Here is a 14,860-nt window from a genome sequence, read left to right as displayed (position 1 = left end):
ACATTCTCAAAGAAGTCCACCAGGTTTAATAAGCAAGCTCCACCCCTGATGAAACAAAACTGTGTTGGGTCAAGAGTTTGAAGGTCACCTATGTCCTTGTTCATAAGGTCCATGATAAGTCTTTCCATGGCCTTGCAGATAAGGCTGGTTAGGCTTATGGGTCAATAGTTCCTGAGTCAGTCGATGGACCCCCTTTGTGCAAGCAGATTACTGTTGCTGTTCTCCACCATGCTGGAACAAAGCCAGTGCTCAGGCTATGGTTAAAGAGAGCGCCAAGTGGTTCCACTAGGTCTTGTTATCTGGTCCCACAGAGGCCATCTTTTGGGCCTTGGAAATCACTTGTATGACCTGTTCTTTGGAGATACTCGGTAGAGGAATGTTTTGGGGTATGGCTAGTGGGGACAGGGGGGTGAAGTTATTGCCAAATCTGTCAGCTAGCAGGTTGACAATTTCCTTGGGTTCAGTGTGAGTGGTGCCATCCACTTTAAGTTCGGCACACAGTTGGGCATTCCCTTTTAGGTTTCAGACGTAGCTAAAGAATGCCTTATGGTTGTCTTTAGATAGGGATGCTAATTTAGTCTCATAAGTAGCCTTAGAGGACTTTACAAGATATCTGGTTTTCTTGTTCAAGCTATGGAGTGTATTCTCACTCTGTCCTGACGTAGGACTATCAGGTTCTCCTTACTAAAGTAAAGTAAGTAAGCTGCATATCATTTATTGATTGACACGCTATCCAATTTGCATATTTCATGCTCTTCTAGATCTTTTAGTGCTTAAGCGCCACAAATATCTATCCATCCATCAAACTAGCTTTTCCTGTACAGAGTGTCTTACCCTTGCAAACTTCTGTAAGCCCTTACTGTGTTTTGCTTCAAATATTTCCACTGGCTTTTGAACCCTGAGATACTCCTGGCATGACTCAATTAATCTTTTAGTCTGCTACACATGAAACTTATTAAAAAAGTATTTTCCATTTTTCTTTTTTTATCATGTGAGTAGTACAGTTCTACTATGAAATGCCAACTTCCTAAAAGCTGACATTCCAAAAGGATGAAAAAATGTCCCAAATTTAAAAGGATGAAACATACATTTTTAGTTGTTTTTTGCATCGATGCAAACCCCTCTTCACTCACAATGTGTGGGGCAAGCCCTCCACCCCCAGAACTTATATATACTAACTCCAAGGTCGCAAAAACTTGAAGAAGGGAGAAATATCTCTAAAGCTGGAGCTGACTTAGAACTTGTGTCTTTTTTCTGGTGAACTGCTAATGCAAAAGCAATTTTATCTCAAGCATGTGTAGGAGAGCTTGAGTAGTACACATTGTAATCTTATGAATGTATGTCACCTATATATATATATATATATATATATATATATATATATATATATATATATAGCCCTCAAACATTGATCCATAAAAATCCCAGTGATCCATCTTCTTGGAAGGTACACAGAAGAAAACTAACCATACACTTGAGACACAGACAAAACTACATGATTCCTAGTCAACAATCTGAAATTCACCATCATATCGTCTCATTTCATTTGCTGCAACAAACCCTCCCATACATTATTATAAATTCCTCCATACAATAACTTGTTCATTTTCACCAAGCAACTCTTTACTGCCGTGTCCCCACCCTTTCCACTTTCACCAGTTCTCTTGATCTTTATTCCTGAAGTGAGTCCTCACAGTTCATAACATTTCACTTTGTCAAATAACTGCAAGACTGAGGAACATGTTTCTGTTCCCTGATTTTGTTTATTCTGTAGTTAATAACTTTGACTAGTATGGTGTGAGCAGCTGATTATCACAATGCTCTGGAGGGGACATCATCTGAAAATAACAATTTTTTTTCTCACTGTCATTTGATAAAATAATGTGCATTCCTCCCATTTAACTGCCAGAAGTCTGACATCTCCCACTACAGTTAGTCTTCTGGTCTTTTCACACCATTTGATGTCACAGACAACAAATGACAAAATTCCAAATTGCAGTCCAATTCAAACAAATAGATTTGAAATTGAATTCAAATCCCGCATTAATGTCAGGAACAAAGCCCAACAACTGCAAAATATAGAGACTTGACTCTGTGCACCCTACCTTGCTTGATATAATCAACTGGGAGGTCTCTGCATCTTGGAGAAAGTGGAATTTTCTCTGTAGTGCTGGTATTGAAGAAGAATACATTTTGTACTTGTTAATAGTCACAAACATGGTTTTTGCAATTAATGTATACTACTTTCTTTGCGCATCTTATCTTCAAAGACACTAGTATGCTATGATTGCATTCGAACATCTGTGCTCACACACGCACACACAAGCATAGAAATGCATACACACGCACTTGTGCTTGCGCGCGCACACACACACACACACACACACACACACACACACACACACACACACACACACACACACACACACACACACACACACACACTCACACAACTTATTTGTGTGTATCTGTCTGAAAAGGAATGTTAAATATGTAAATATGTGATGAAAATGAAAATTAGCTTTTTATATTTTTTCCTGAAAATATTTCCTTTTTAACAAGGAAAGTACTATAAGAAGTACTACAAGTATATGTTAATTATATTATGCATATATATTATGCATTTAATTGCAATTATTGCAATTATACTATTTTAGTATTTTGCCATCTAACATAACATCCTACACCGTCTCTTTTCTATTATATGTCATGAAATCCTTTCATTTTGGGTAATATCTTTTTCTCTGACTTTCTCCTAGGTGTGGAAGTTGGCAAACCTACTCATTTCACCATCTTCACCAAGGGAGCTGGTAAAGCCAAGCCAGAGGTACAGTTCTCTGGAGCAATGAAGGGAGAATTGGTACGAGATTTTGAGATTATTGACAACCATGACTATTCATATACTGTCAGATACACAGCTATCCAGCAGGTAGGAAAGGAGTGAGCAAGGGGTAGAGTATGAAATCTGTTACATCCTCATTTACTGTGTGCATTTTCGATTAATGACCTTATATGTTTTCTTTTTCCAAGGGTAACATGGCAGTCACTGTCACATATGGTGGAGACCCTATTCCTAAAAGTCCATTTCCTGTCACAGTGGCACCACCCCTTGACCTCAACAAGGTCAAAGTTCAAGGTCTTAATAACAGTAAGTACAAATTCAATGTTACAAGTAACTTTGTATCTGTCTTTGTCTATCTGTCCTTAATAGATGTAACATTCTACATAGATATGCATTATTACAGAAGATGAAAATGACTGCATGACAAAAGTATTTTTGCTGTTCTTCTACATCTCCCTGGAGCAGTTGTTATTGAACTACAATAAATACATTTTTTTCTGAAAATACTAATCACTAACTCACTGAAAACATTTACTGAAAGTAAACATGACTGAAAATCATTATATAAAAGCACATATACTGAAAACAATAAAAATTGAAAAAGTAAAGTGTTTAAATACAAAACAAAAAATGTTAGTAAAAAGCTAATATTTTAGCCTGTAAAGATTTTTAATACTGACAAGTCATTGCAGAATATTCTTATTATGGAGGATTTTTTTTGGGAATCTAGCTCCTCTTAGCAGGGTATAAATGAATGATGAAGGATCTGTTTGCCTTGTTTCTGTCTGCCTTTTGAACAGGTGTCCTACAAATATGGCACTCAGACAACATCTGCTGTTAGTTGGAAGTACTGGGACTTGTCAATGAGTCGTGGTCATAAACCATAATGCTACAGCTGCACTGCTATGACACCATTTTTTCCATAATGTCAGGGACACTCACGGTGACACATTACAGAGTGAAGGTCATTTGGAAATGCCTCTTAAGACTGTTCCAAAAAAAAAAGGGATGTGTTAGAATATGTGAAAGAAATCCATGATAATGTTTTCTGCATCTAATGCAGATTCTTGTCTACTATTTATTTCACCAGAAAAGTGAAGTAATAGTGTCTCCCTTTTTTACTGCAAGTACTGAAAAATGCAATATTTCAGCTGCTTCTAGAAAGTGCTGTTAAAGGCCCTATTTCTGCTGTTTCACATTAGTTATACAAGCTTTATATTATGGGACATACACAAGCTATGGTCCTACAAAGATCTTGATCAATTAATACTTGCTGAACTCATGGATCTGCAAATGATCCACTGGGATCATTGCACTACACCAGTAAACAAATGTAAGTCAAATAAATAAACACAGTAAACTCTCAGTTAACTGGCACCCATGGGGATTGATAGATGCTGGATAACTGTAGTTTCTGTTTCCTTGAGAGTTACTATTAAAAATAGGCCTGACTAATACTGTACCCTATACTATTTTTTTGGTTTGACTTGTTCTCAGGTTAGGGAGAGAGGGGATGTATTCCTTTCTTCCTTTATAAAATTCTAAAACTCTAAAAACATAAGGTATGTTTCTGCAGGGGGGGGGGGGGGCAGAAAGTGCAACTCATGAAAACTGTACTGTATTTCTTCATTTTTTTTTTTTTTTGCCGGTTGCTTGAGAGTGCCAGTTACTTGAGTTCTGGTTAACGGAGAGCTACTGTAATCTCATGATTTCATTCATCCAGGCAAGATAACACATATAAAACAAATAAATAAATCTTGTGATTTCATTCAGCAGGCAAGATAATTAAATACAGAAATTCCAAAGCCAGTGTGGGCTGTTTATAAGCACAGGAATTCTGATGTGAGCAAATTTGAAAAATACCTAATGAAATGCTTCATTCTACAGAATTACTGAATCAAGCCATACTTATTTCTTAGGACATTAAAACACTGATAGAAAAACATGCATGATTTAAGGTTACAGCTTCAGCCAAGTGCTAAGTTTCTGATTTAAGAATTTAACTTCAGATGCCAAGAGAAAAAGATATGGGGACTGTGCTACTGTTGTCAAAAGACATGCACTATTTCTGTACATTTCTGGCTTACTTTAGTCAATAAATGCATGGTAGGTACATACAATTGCAGGCATGACCTGAGTCAAAAAGAGAGGTACAGAAATAGTACAAAATAATATAATTAACAAACAGGAATTAATGTAATCCAAATATAAAGGCTATGTCACAAATGACTTACTGAGATAAATAATTTGCAGCAGCAAAGATGGAGAGCTGTGGAATCGGTAAATGCTGATTGATTCCAATATGCCCTAGCATTAGCCATAACTGCTCCATCCTAGTCTCTGCTCAACAGACTGCCTACAATGGATATATTGTTTTAGTTGTACTGATTTATTTATAACAGTTTTTAGCTACACATTGAAAATGTTCTGCTTCTCAGTGCAGTAAATTCCATTTTTAAATGCTCTTATATGAGAAGATTTTAAAGTTGTCAGTGCTAGCTGCTTTCTTTAGTGTTTCCATTAAAAGAGTTTTTGTCAGCCCTCTGCCTTATGCTATAAAACATCTTGAATTCAGACTTTCAGCTGTACATCACATAAACTACGGCAGTATAATTACTTCTCCATCTTTTGTATCACTATGCTAAAAATCATAGCATTATAAAAAAGTTTCCTCTCTTTAACTTAAAAATGCATGATCTGTTTTCTTAGGCATTTACATTTTGAATTCACTTCCACAAAAGCTGACTCACAGTGTCTTACTTTCTTCTCTACAGAAGTGGATGTTGGCAAAGACCAGGAATTTACCATCAATACCCGTGGAGCCGGAGGACAGGGTAATGTGGATGTGAAGATTACCTCTCCGTCACGAAGACCAATTCCATGCAAGGTAGAAACCGGAGCCACCAATGACCTGCATAATGCCAAGTACATGCCACCAGAGGAAGGACCCTACAAGGTGGATATAAGCTATGATGGACATCCTGTCCCAGGGAGTCCTTTCACTGTTGAAGGGGTCATGCCACCTGACCCTTCCAAGGTATGTTAACTCAGAGACAACACATTTCCTGGTGACACTCGTATTGTATGCTCTACTCTGTTTCACGGCCTGTTAGCATAATTCTGTGGTATGTTGATGAGAATGCATTATAAAAACTGACATTTCCTACTGTGTTTCTATAAATGGATTTGGTCCTATGCACTGCAGTAAATGAAATAGGTCTTGTACTATCTAGTTTGCTTACATTCTTGCATCATATTATAATGAGAGAAGCAGGTTGCTTGCAATAAAAACCTGTAAGTCAAATTCTGTCCATAGTAACTACTTTCAGTTTTATATTAAAGTGTAAAGTGCACACTGTGGTTATCTATGCCAACCTGGGCACCTTGGGGATGTGAGAGGCTCTTGTATATTTTGTAAGAGAATGGGTATTGTCCAAACCAAGAGTACGTCAAGTAGAAAGTTTATCTTGAGTTGTAATAGTGTGATATGCCAGCCCTGAGACAACCTGCAAGCATTGCTTTCAGCATGTCTGGTTTCTATCACCACCTCACAGTACATAAGCCAGCTTTCAGCTGCTCAAATTTATCTTTCATCTCTGTCCTCTAATGCCAGGGATAGTAGCTAAACTGAGATCATCACCATCAAAGACAGATACCCAACCTTTGCAACACTGGGTGGGGTAATATCATTAGTCCTGATAAGAAAAATATAAACTCTGAAAGTCTTGTGTACCACTGGAAGCAAGGATAACACTGCAAGAATGTTTACTGCTTAATGTTGTATAGGTTCATAGGTTCATACTAGGCTATCTGCCCTAGGGCATTTATAAGCCTAGCCAGAGTGTGTTTGGCTTTCGCCACCCATTTTAAATTAATTTTGCTATGCCCTTTTTCGAGGTTAGTATACTGTGCCTCTGTCGAACAGTGACACAGAAGTGATACCTGGGGTAAACCTACGATCTCCCATCCACTCATCAAGATTCCTCTTGAAAAGAGTCAATGAGGGACTCTGCCTAACCTTGACTGGGATTTTATTCCAGAGTGAAGGGAGCCTCTGAGTTATGAATCTGTCCCTCCAGCATGTCCTATTTATTTCAGTGCTGAGGTTCAAGACTCTCGAGCGCGTACTCAATGGGATTTGGATTTTCTGAGGTGCAGCATGTCCATTAATTCCGGGTTGGACATGGCTTTATACGTCAGGCACAGATCGCCTCTGAGCAGGCGGTATGCCACTGAGTAGAGCTGGAGTTTCTTTAACCGGGCAGCATATGGCATCTGTTTGAGCCCTTTGATCCTCTTGGTGAGGTACTTTTGGGGTCTTTCCAGTTGCTGCAGGTGTCTGGTAAGGTACATCCCAAAAGGGGCATTGTGCTCAATTATGGGCCTGATGAGGGATGAGTAAAGAGGCACGATGACCTCCCCTGATCTAGATGTGAATCCCTTCATGATTAGGTGGGCTATATAAAATGTTTTTCTAACCACTTTGGCCACGTGTTTGTCAAATGAGAGATTGCTTTCAACTTGGGTCCCCAGGTCCCTAATTACTTCTTCCATACTTAATGGATTACCACCTATGTGGTAATTCATGGGCACTTTGTTTTTGCCAAAGGGGATGACTATACACTTTGTGGCGTTTAGCTTGAGGCCATGGCTCTGGCACCAGTTATCTGTTTCTATGAGGCCCTTTTGGAGGATGCTAGTGTCGGCTGGAGAGTCGATTATGGCACCCAGTTTGCAGTCATCTGCGAACTTGGTCAGCCACAGTCCTTCCGTGTTTGCCTGTACCTCTGACAAATATATACCGAACAAGAGAGGTCCCAGGACTGAGCCTTGTGGGACGCCACTTGTAACTGGTTTGGAGTCTGACATGGCTCCAGCAAGTCTAACCATGTGGGTTCTGTCCTTGAGCCAGTTTGCAACCCATCTAGTGACATAGGGGTTTATATTTAAGCTGGTGAGCTTATCTATAATGCCCGAGTGGGGTATTGTATCGAAGGCTTTTGCGAGGTCCAGGTAGGCTGTGTGGACCACCTTCCCCTCGTCAATGGCCTTGGTGACTGTTACAAAGAAATCAACCAGGTTTAAGAGGCAGGATCTACCCTTAACAAAGCTGAACTGGGTAGGATCCAGTGTCTGTAGGTCCCCAATATCTTTATTTATGAGGTCCATGATGATCCTTTCCATAGCTTTGCAGACCAAGCTAGTCAGGCTTATGGGACGATAGTTTCCAGGATCTGTTAAGGCACCAGCTTTGTGGAGAGGAATCACTGTTGCTGTACGCCACTCTTTGGGTACATATCCTGTAGTAAGGCTGAGATTGAACAGTAGTTTTATGTTTAGGTTTAGCTCTTCTTGGAGTTCATGTAGGACGCAGCCCGGGACACCGTCTGGTCCCATTGATGCTGTGTTTTTTGCTTTGGAGAGGGTGGCTCTTACCTGAGCATCTGAGATGTCAGGGGGGCAGCACACTGCTGGGATAGATATTTGCCCTTTTGGTGGGGAGGGTGGGAGAGGTTTGCGCTGAACCTGTCAGCTAGGATGTTGGCAATGTCTGTGGGTTCGGTGTATTTTTTGTCATTTTGGACTAAATCTGAGCACATCTGGGAATTCCCACCCAGGTTCCTAACATAACTAAAGAAAGCCTTGTGATTATCCTTAGTGTCCTGTGCAATTTTTCTCTCTAAGCTGGCCTTAGACGATGTTATGAGTGCCCGTAGTTTTTTGCTAATACTGATCAGAGATGCCTTCCCTTTTTGGGATTTTGCTGTATCATGCAGTAGCTTCCTCCTTCTATTGTATAGTTTGTTTATGGCTGGGGTCCACCAGACAGGATGTCTGCCTTTGGAGGATTGGGTCTTGGTTTTATTTGGGATTGCATGATCCATGCATTCCTGAAGGTGTTCATAGAATGTGTTTATAAAGGATTCTGTGGTCTTGGCCATATTTTCCACAGGCCCGGGGGCTTTGAAGGATTCCACCTTGGTTTTGAGGAGTGTGAAATTTGCTTTAGATAAGTTTTTCACTGTGGTTTTCTGGACAGGGGGTGGGGTTGGGATGTGAATATCCAGTGAGATTAGTTTATGGTCTGATCATACCAGTGAGGGATACACTTCTAGTCTGGAGCATAGAGTCCCCATGTTGGTGATGATCAGGTCCAGTATGTTTTCCCCTCTTGTGGGAGTGGTAACAAGTTGTTCCATAGCATTTGAGTTTATAAATTCTAGGAACCTTGGGGCTAGGGTGTTGGAGCTAGAGTAATGCTCCCAGTCTATGTTTGGGTAGTTGAAGTCACCCAATATAATGGTGTTTGGAGAGACCTTCATATTTTCCAGTGTTTTCAGGAAGGCCGAGTGGGGTTCCTGGGTTTGGGAGGGTGGTCTGTGGCAGGCTATAAACTGGAAGGCAGTTTTACCCACTGTTAGTTGCACATGGATAGTCTCTGATGCTTCGTGCTGTGCCACCAACCTGGAGGTGTGGGTATCTTTGATGAATATTGATACTCCCCCTCCTTTTGTGGTTCGGTCCAAGTTTTGGGCCGAAAAGCATGGTATGAGGTATAACCTGGTAGTGCTGGGGTGCTCTCGGGAGCCTTGAACCAGGTTTCTGTTACTGCACAGATATCGATGTTCTCCATGCTAAGGAGAGTTTCAAGTGTGTGCATCTTGAGGTTTAGACTTCTGGCGTTGAGTAGCATTACTCTTAGTTTCTTATCCCTTGTGATACCTATGGAGGTGGGTTTGTCTTTGAGCCTTGCCTAAAAAAGGCACTATTGGGGTGGCAAGAGCCTTTGCCAATATCCAAAAGCCCAGGGGTGACAGGTGCAAGCCGTCCCTAGCGAAGCATCGTGGCTTGTCGAGCATGTCATCCCAGGCTGACAGGCATTGGATCCCCTTTGAATGACACCAATACTTAAGCCAGTTGTTGAAATTGATCATCTTGTCTTCATATTGTGGCATCATTCTTGGTGAGGGTAAGATGCTACTCAAGGTCAGGGTCATACCAGCCTGGGCTACATGCTCAGAGAACTCCTCTATGTCTCTTTTCATGAAGTCCAGGGAGGTACGTCTCAGGTCATTCACACCAGCATGGACAATGACTGAGTCATATTTGTGCTTGCCTTGGAGTGACCTGAGTGCTTGTGTTATGTGGCAGATCCTAGCGCCCGACAGGCAGCTCACCGTGACCTTCTCCTTGTTCAACCTGGTGAGCGGGACGTCAGTATGCCTGACGATAGAGTCACCTGTTACAAGTGTATCAGGTGTGTTGTTTAGCCTTAAGAGCTGTGACTGTTCGGCACACTGGCTTTGTGAGCTATGTGTTGCACGTGTTTTGTTTTGGGGTAGCGGTTGCTTGGGTGTCTGCTTTGGAGGTCTCTGCTGCTTAGGCAGATTTTTATTTAGAGCCTCCGAGTATGCTTTTGTGTGTTTATGTGTTTGTTTTGCTGTCATGGTAGGTCTATGTGAGACTGGAATTGTAGTGAGTGTGGTTTCCTTCTCCTCCTGACTGGTTATGCCAGTACTGAGTTGAGAGAGCTTAGCCTCCAGTTTGGCTATATGGTTGCATCTCTCACATGTGTTGGAATTTGTTGGGAGGAGGAGAGGGTTGTCTGTGTACATGAGGCAGTTGTAACATTGCCTCAAGATTCCCAGATTCACCAGCTGGATCAGAGAGGAGATTGACAACGGACCTTTGGACATGCTAGAATAGTATTGGGAATTCCTTTATAATTGAAAAAAAGGGCCAATGGGGAACAAGGTACTCAAGGGGAGTTTGTGAGGGTGTAGTGCTTTTAATTTTTTAGTGCTGACTTATATAATTGCTTTAGTGAGCAAGTGCCAGGCTTTAGAGTAGGAATAGGGTGTTTATTATGAGAACTAGATCAGTTCTAAGGGAAAAAGTGAAGAGCAGACTTTATGGAGCCGAGAATGGTTTAAACCCAATTAAGCGGCGCTGCCCGATGCTGCGCTATGTGGAAAATCATGCAAAACCACGCTAAAGCGGGTTTTATACAGGGTTTTATGCAAGAAAGGTATTCCTACTTCTGAAAAATAAGATGTTCTATTAATGGTTGGTGCCAACTTACCTAATTAGGTATCCTTTTCCTAGCTTTGAATGAGTATAGTGCACGGCATTATTTTGAAACTGCTACTTATGCTTTTTTCATTAATATTACAGTCTGAATGCCTAGTTCTTTATTAGGGTCTCTCCAAAGTGTAAAATGTAGCTATCTCCTATTTTTTTTCATTTGTTTTTAGGTTCGTGCCTATGGTCCAGGGTTGAAAGGAGGATTTGTTGGAAAACCAGCTCCCTTCACTATTGACACCAAAGGAGCTGGCACTGGTGGCCTAGGCCTGACTGTAGAAGGACCGTGTGAAGCCAAGATTGAGTGCCAGGACAATGGTGATGGCTCCTGTTCTGTGTCCTACTTACCAACTGAAGCTGGAGAGTATGCCATCAACATCCTTTTTGCTGATGTTCATATTCCTGGATCTCCTTTCAAAGCAGACATCAAGCCAGTCTTCGATCCTAGCAAAGTCACTGCCAGTGGGCCTGGTCTAGAACGTGGCAAGGCTGGTGAAAGGGCAACCTTCACTGTGGATTGCACCAAAGCTGGGGAGGCAGAGCTTACTATTGAAATAATCTCTGACACTGGTGTCAAAGCAGAGGTACTTATCCAGAACAACAGCGATGGCACCTACAGCATCACCTACATCCCCACATTCCAGGGTGCATACACTATTACTATCAAATATGGCGGCCACTCTGTGCCCAAATTCCCACTCCGTGTTCAAGTCGAGCCTGCTGTTGACACCACTGGAATTAAGGTCTTTGGGCCTGGAATTGAACCCAGAGGTAAGCTCCTTCATATGTTCTTTTTTTAAAGAGCTTCCATAAATGCAAAGCATGAACTGTTATTTAATTTTAATCCGTAGTATTTATTTTTATTGCTGCTAATTAAAATGCCTACCATTTGACACTATCAACCTTGATAAGTAGCACAGTACTCTTGTAAAGGATAAAACCTAATTTTCCTGCAGTTTTAGCCTTATGACCACATGGCCACATCATCACTCACTACAATGACCAATGACCACATGGTCACATCATCACTCACTACAAATAGCTAGACATGTGCTGCCAGACTGGCTACTGGTAATATAATAGTATGCAGAGCAATAACACTGAAAATGTATGAAGAAAAAAGAAGATGACTCCATCTTTGGCTCAGTTATTTCATTAAATATTGCTTTTCCTGTATATAGCAATTTGCCCTTAAATCTTTGAACACTAGTCATCAGATATAAACCTTAAAAGTCAAACAGAGTGCTTATTTGTTTTTTTAGCTGATGCATGGTTGGGTGTTCTCGGAGTAAACATGTAGCTCAAAGGTGTGTGTGTGTGTGTGTGTGTGTGTGTGTGTGTGTGTGTGTGTGTGTGTGTGTGTGTGTGTGTGTGTGTGTGTGTGTGCGTGTGCATGTGTGTGTGTGTATGTGTATGGAGGGGGGATTACAAGAAAGAAAAACTGTAAATAAAATATTTAGTTTAACTGACATTTACTATTTGGGTTATATACTTGCCCATTTTCCAAGGCAGTCAGCAGATGGCAAGATTTGCTTTCATGGCCCTTAAAGTTTTAGACTAAGTCTGGACATAGTCAGCCACATAGCTGTAAAAAGGAAATTAAATGACCTTCTGTCAGTTGGATGATGAGCAGGCAGTACTCTGCATTGTGTTAGCTGTAGGCATGGCATTCTAGCATGAACTGCAACTGGAAGACAATGCAGTCCCTTATTCTTTGGAGAAAAGTGTCACTATGTAAAATAAACCTTGGTGGCCTTGCTTACTAGAATTAATGAACTTCTTATGTTTTTCTGCAACATCATTTAAAAGAAAATGTCTTGCTGCTGTTTTCTTGGAGGAATTTATTGTGTTTTGTGAGTCATATTTTTTTCATTCCTATATTAGGTGTTCTTCGGGAAGTCAACACTGAGTTTACAGTAGATGCACGCTCAGTGACCAAGACTGGTGGAAATCATGTTAAGGCACGTATTGTCAATCCATCTGGGGCTAAGACAGAAACTTTCATCACAGACAATAAAGACGGAACCTATCATGTGCAATATACTGCATATGAAGATGGTAAGTGACACTGACTTTTGATGCCATACAGAAAATGATCTAGCTCTGCAGTGTAGTCCAAGTCTTTTTTATTTATTTATTTATTTTATTTTTCATCTCCTACTTTATGATTCTGTCACTGCTGTCCTCTACTTGTAATTCACCCCCTTTCTCCCTTTCAGCCTTCCATCTAACAGTTCTTTCCTAGTTATTTCTATGTGGTATGTATCATAAAGCCATGCAGTATAACTTATATTATATATGTTCTACAACTCTCACAAATGAGATAATACCTCATGATGCAAAGTGATTTCAGTACTCTGTCACAGTTGCTTACTAGACATACAGGCCACAAGACTACTGAGGTGTCTAGAGTCCACAAGACTATTGAGGTGTCTCCAGCCCAGTTTGCCAACTGTTGGTTAAGTGACTTGACTGGAATCACACAGCTGGCAAACAGAATCAAACCCTGAACTACAGGAAGCAGCTCATTAGCAACTCATAACCTTAATCGTCTGCACTAAAGCCAGATTTGTCATGTGTCCCACTTATTATGTCTGCAGTTCATTTATTAATTCTGCAATCAGAATGTTAAGCAATCACCCAGAAAATTTAAAAGGTCAGGCATCAGAAACTGAGCACTGATTTGTATTCAGGGGATGCACCACCTCAGAAAAGATGGCTGCCTTTTCTCCGACACTGTGAAATAAACTACATCATGAAAATAGGGATATGGAGATGTTTGTGGGGATCTTGCCTCCTTATTGTTTAGATTTTTTTTGTTTGTTTTTGCCATTGGTCAAATCTCCACTTTCCACTGTTGACCTAACACGGTTTTATGACTGGAACATTCTGAAGTGTAGAAAGGAAGAGAAACCATCTCAGAGTCTCTGTTAGGAAACAAACAGAAGAAAAAGCAGCAATTACATAACTAAGATAAGACAAACCTAGAAAACTGACTATGTAGAAGAAGATAATAAAAAAGAAAGAATGTCTTCATCACATCACTAGTCTTTTTTACCTTAAAGGTATGACTGCCATATTTTTATTGTAGTTGCATGTATTTGGCATAGTACATCAACTTTTAGAACTGAAACTCCTTGTTAAGTGGGCTTGTGTCACATTTAATCCTCCAGTCACAGACTGAACCCATTTGCTGCTGTTTGGTAGTGGCTTTAACAGCTTCCACAAACACATACATACATACATATATATCTCTCATCAGTGTATCCAGTTAATCAACATACCAGATGAATTTGGCATATTCGCTACATTCATCAGTCCTTGTAACATCTTATTTTTAAAATGTTGCTTTATAAAAAACTCACTAAACATGTACTTTCATCCAGTTTGAGTCAAGAATCACAAAGGACCCCCCCCCAAAAAATACAGCTGACTTTCTTTAAGGTTCATATTATTGCACAATTTGCTTATTTATTTGTTAACCTTGTAGGTGGGCTTGTCACAACCACAGGGCACCTGATACACTGAACAAATGCTACATAATAGACACTGTCCCATGAACTTTGAATACAACATTAGTAGTGTTGCAGATTCTAGTAACGATTAGAACAAATGGAGAGGTGGGCAATAATTGACATAATGAATGCCATCTGAAGCATTGCCAGTTATAAAATTGAGTGTAAGACAAATAGGATACAGCGTTAATAACATAAAATCGATCCTTCCCAAACACAGAACTGAAATGTGCGCATCTATTAAGTGATGGTATGCACATATATAAATGGAAACTATCTACATTTTCTTTGCAGCCGTGACATCTGTAGTATGAGAACAGATTTTCCAAGAGTCTGGATTTGAACAGTGCATAGTTATTACAGAACATTTGCTTTGCAGCTGTACATGTTTGTATTTGCTACCAATAAATTTGATGATTTT

General features: G+C 40.3%; 1 protein-coding gene across 7 annotated transcripts in view; it reads left to right on the top strand.

Moving 5' to 3' along the window:
• FLNC (filamin C) overlaps nucleotides 1–14,860 on the top strand; it is a 287,042-nt gene that overhangs the window by 179,986 nt on the left and 92,196 nt on the right. For all 7 annotated transcript variants that reach the window (XM_044088643.1, XM_044088642.1, XM_044088641.1 and 4 more), the window contains 5 exons: nucleotides 2,760–2,929; nucleotides 3,031–3,148; nucleotides 5,617–5,879; nucleotides 11,098–11,695; nucleotides 12,809–12,982. In XM_044088643.1, coding sequence (XP_043944578.1) covers nucleotides 2,760–2,929; nucleotides 3,031–3,148; nucleotides 5,617–5,879; nucleotides 11,098–11,695; nucleotides 12,809–12,982 — 1,323 coding nt within the window. The remainder of the gene's footprint in view (nucleotides 1–2,759; nucleotides 2,930–3,030; nucleotides 3,149–5,616; nucleotides 5,880–11,097; nucleotides 11,696–12,808; nucleotides 12,983–14,860) is intronic.

The sequence above is a fragment of the Protopterus annectens genome, chromosome 11.part0, assembly GCF_019279795.1.
Source record: "Protopterus annectens isolate FY-2018-M chromosome 11.part0, PAN1.0, whole genome shotgun sequence".
Taxonomy (NCBI): Eukaryota; Metazoa; Chordata; order Ceratodontiformes; family Protopteridae; genus Protopterus; species Protopterus annectens.
The sequence above is the reverse complement of the archived record's forward strand: the minus strand, read 5'-3'. Positions and strand labels throughout refer to the sequence as shown.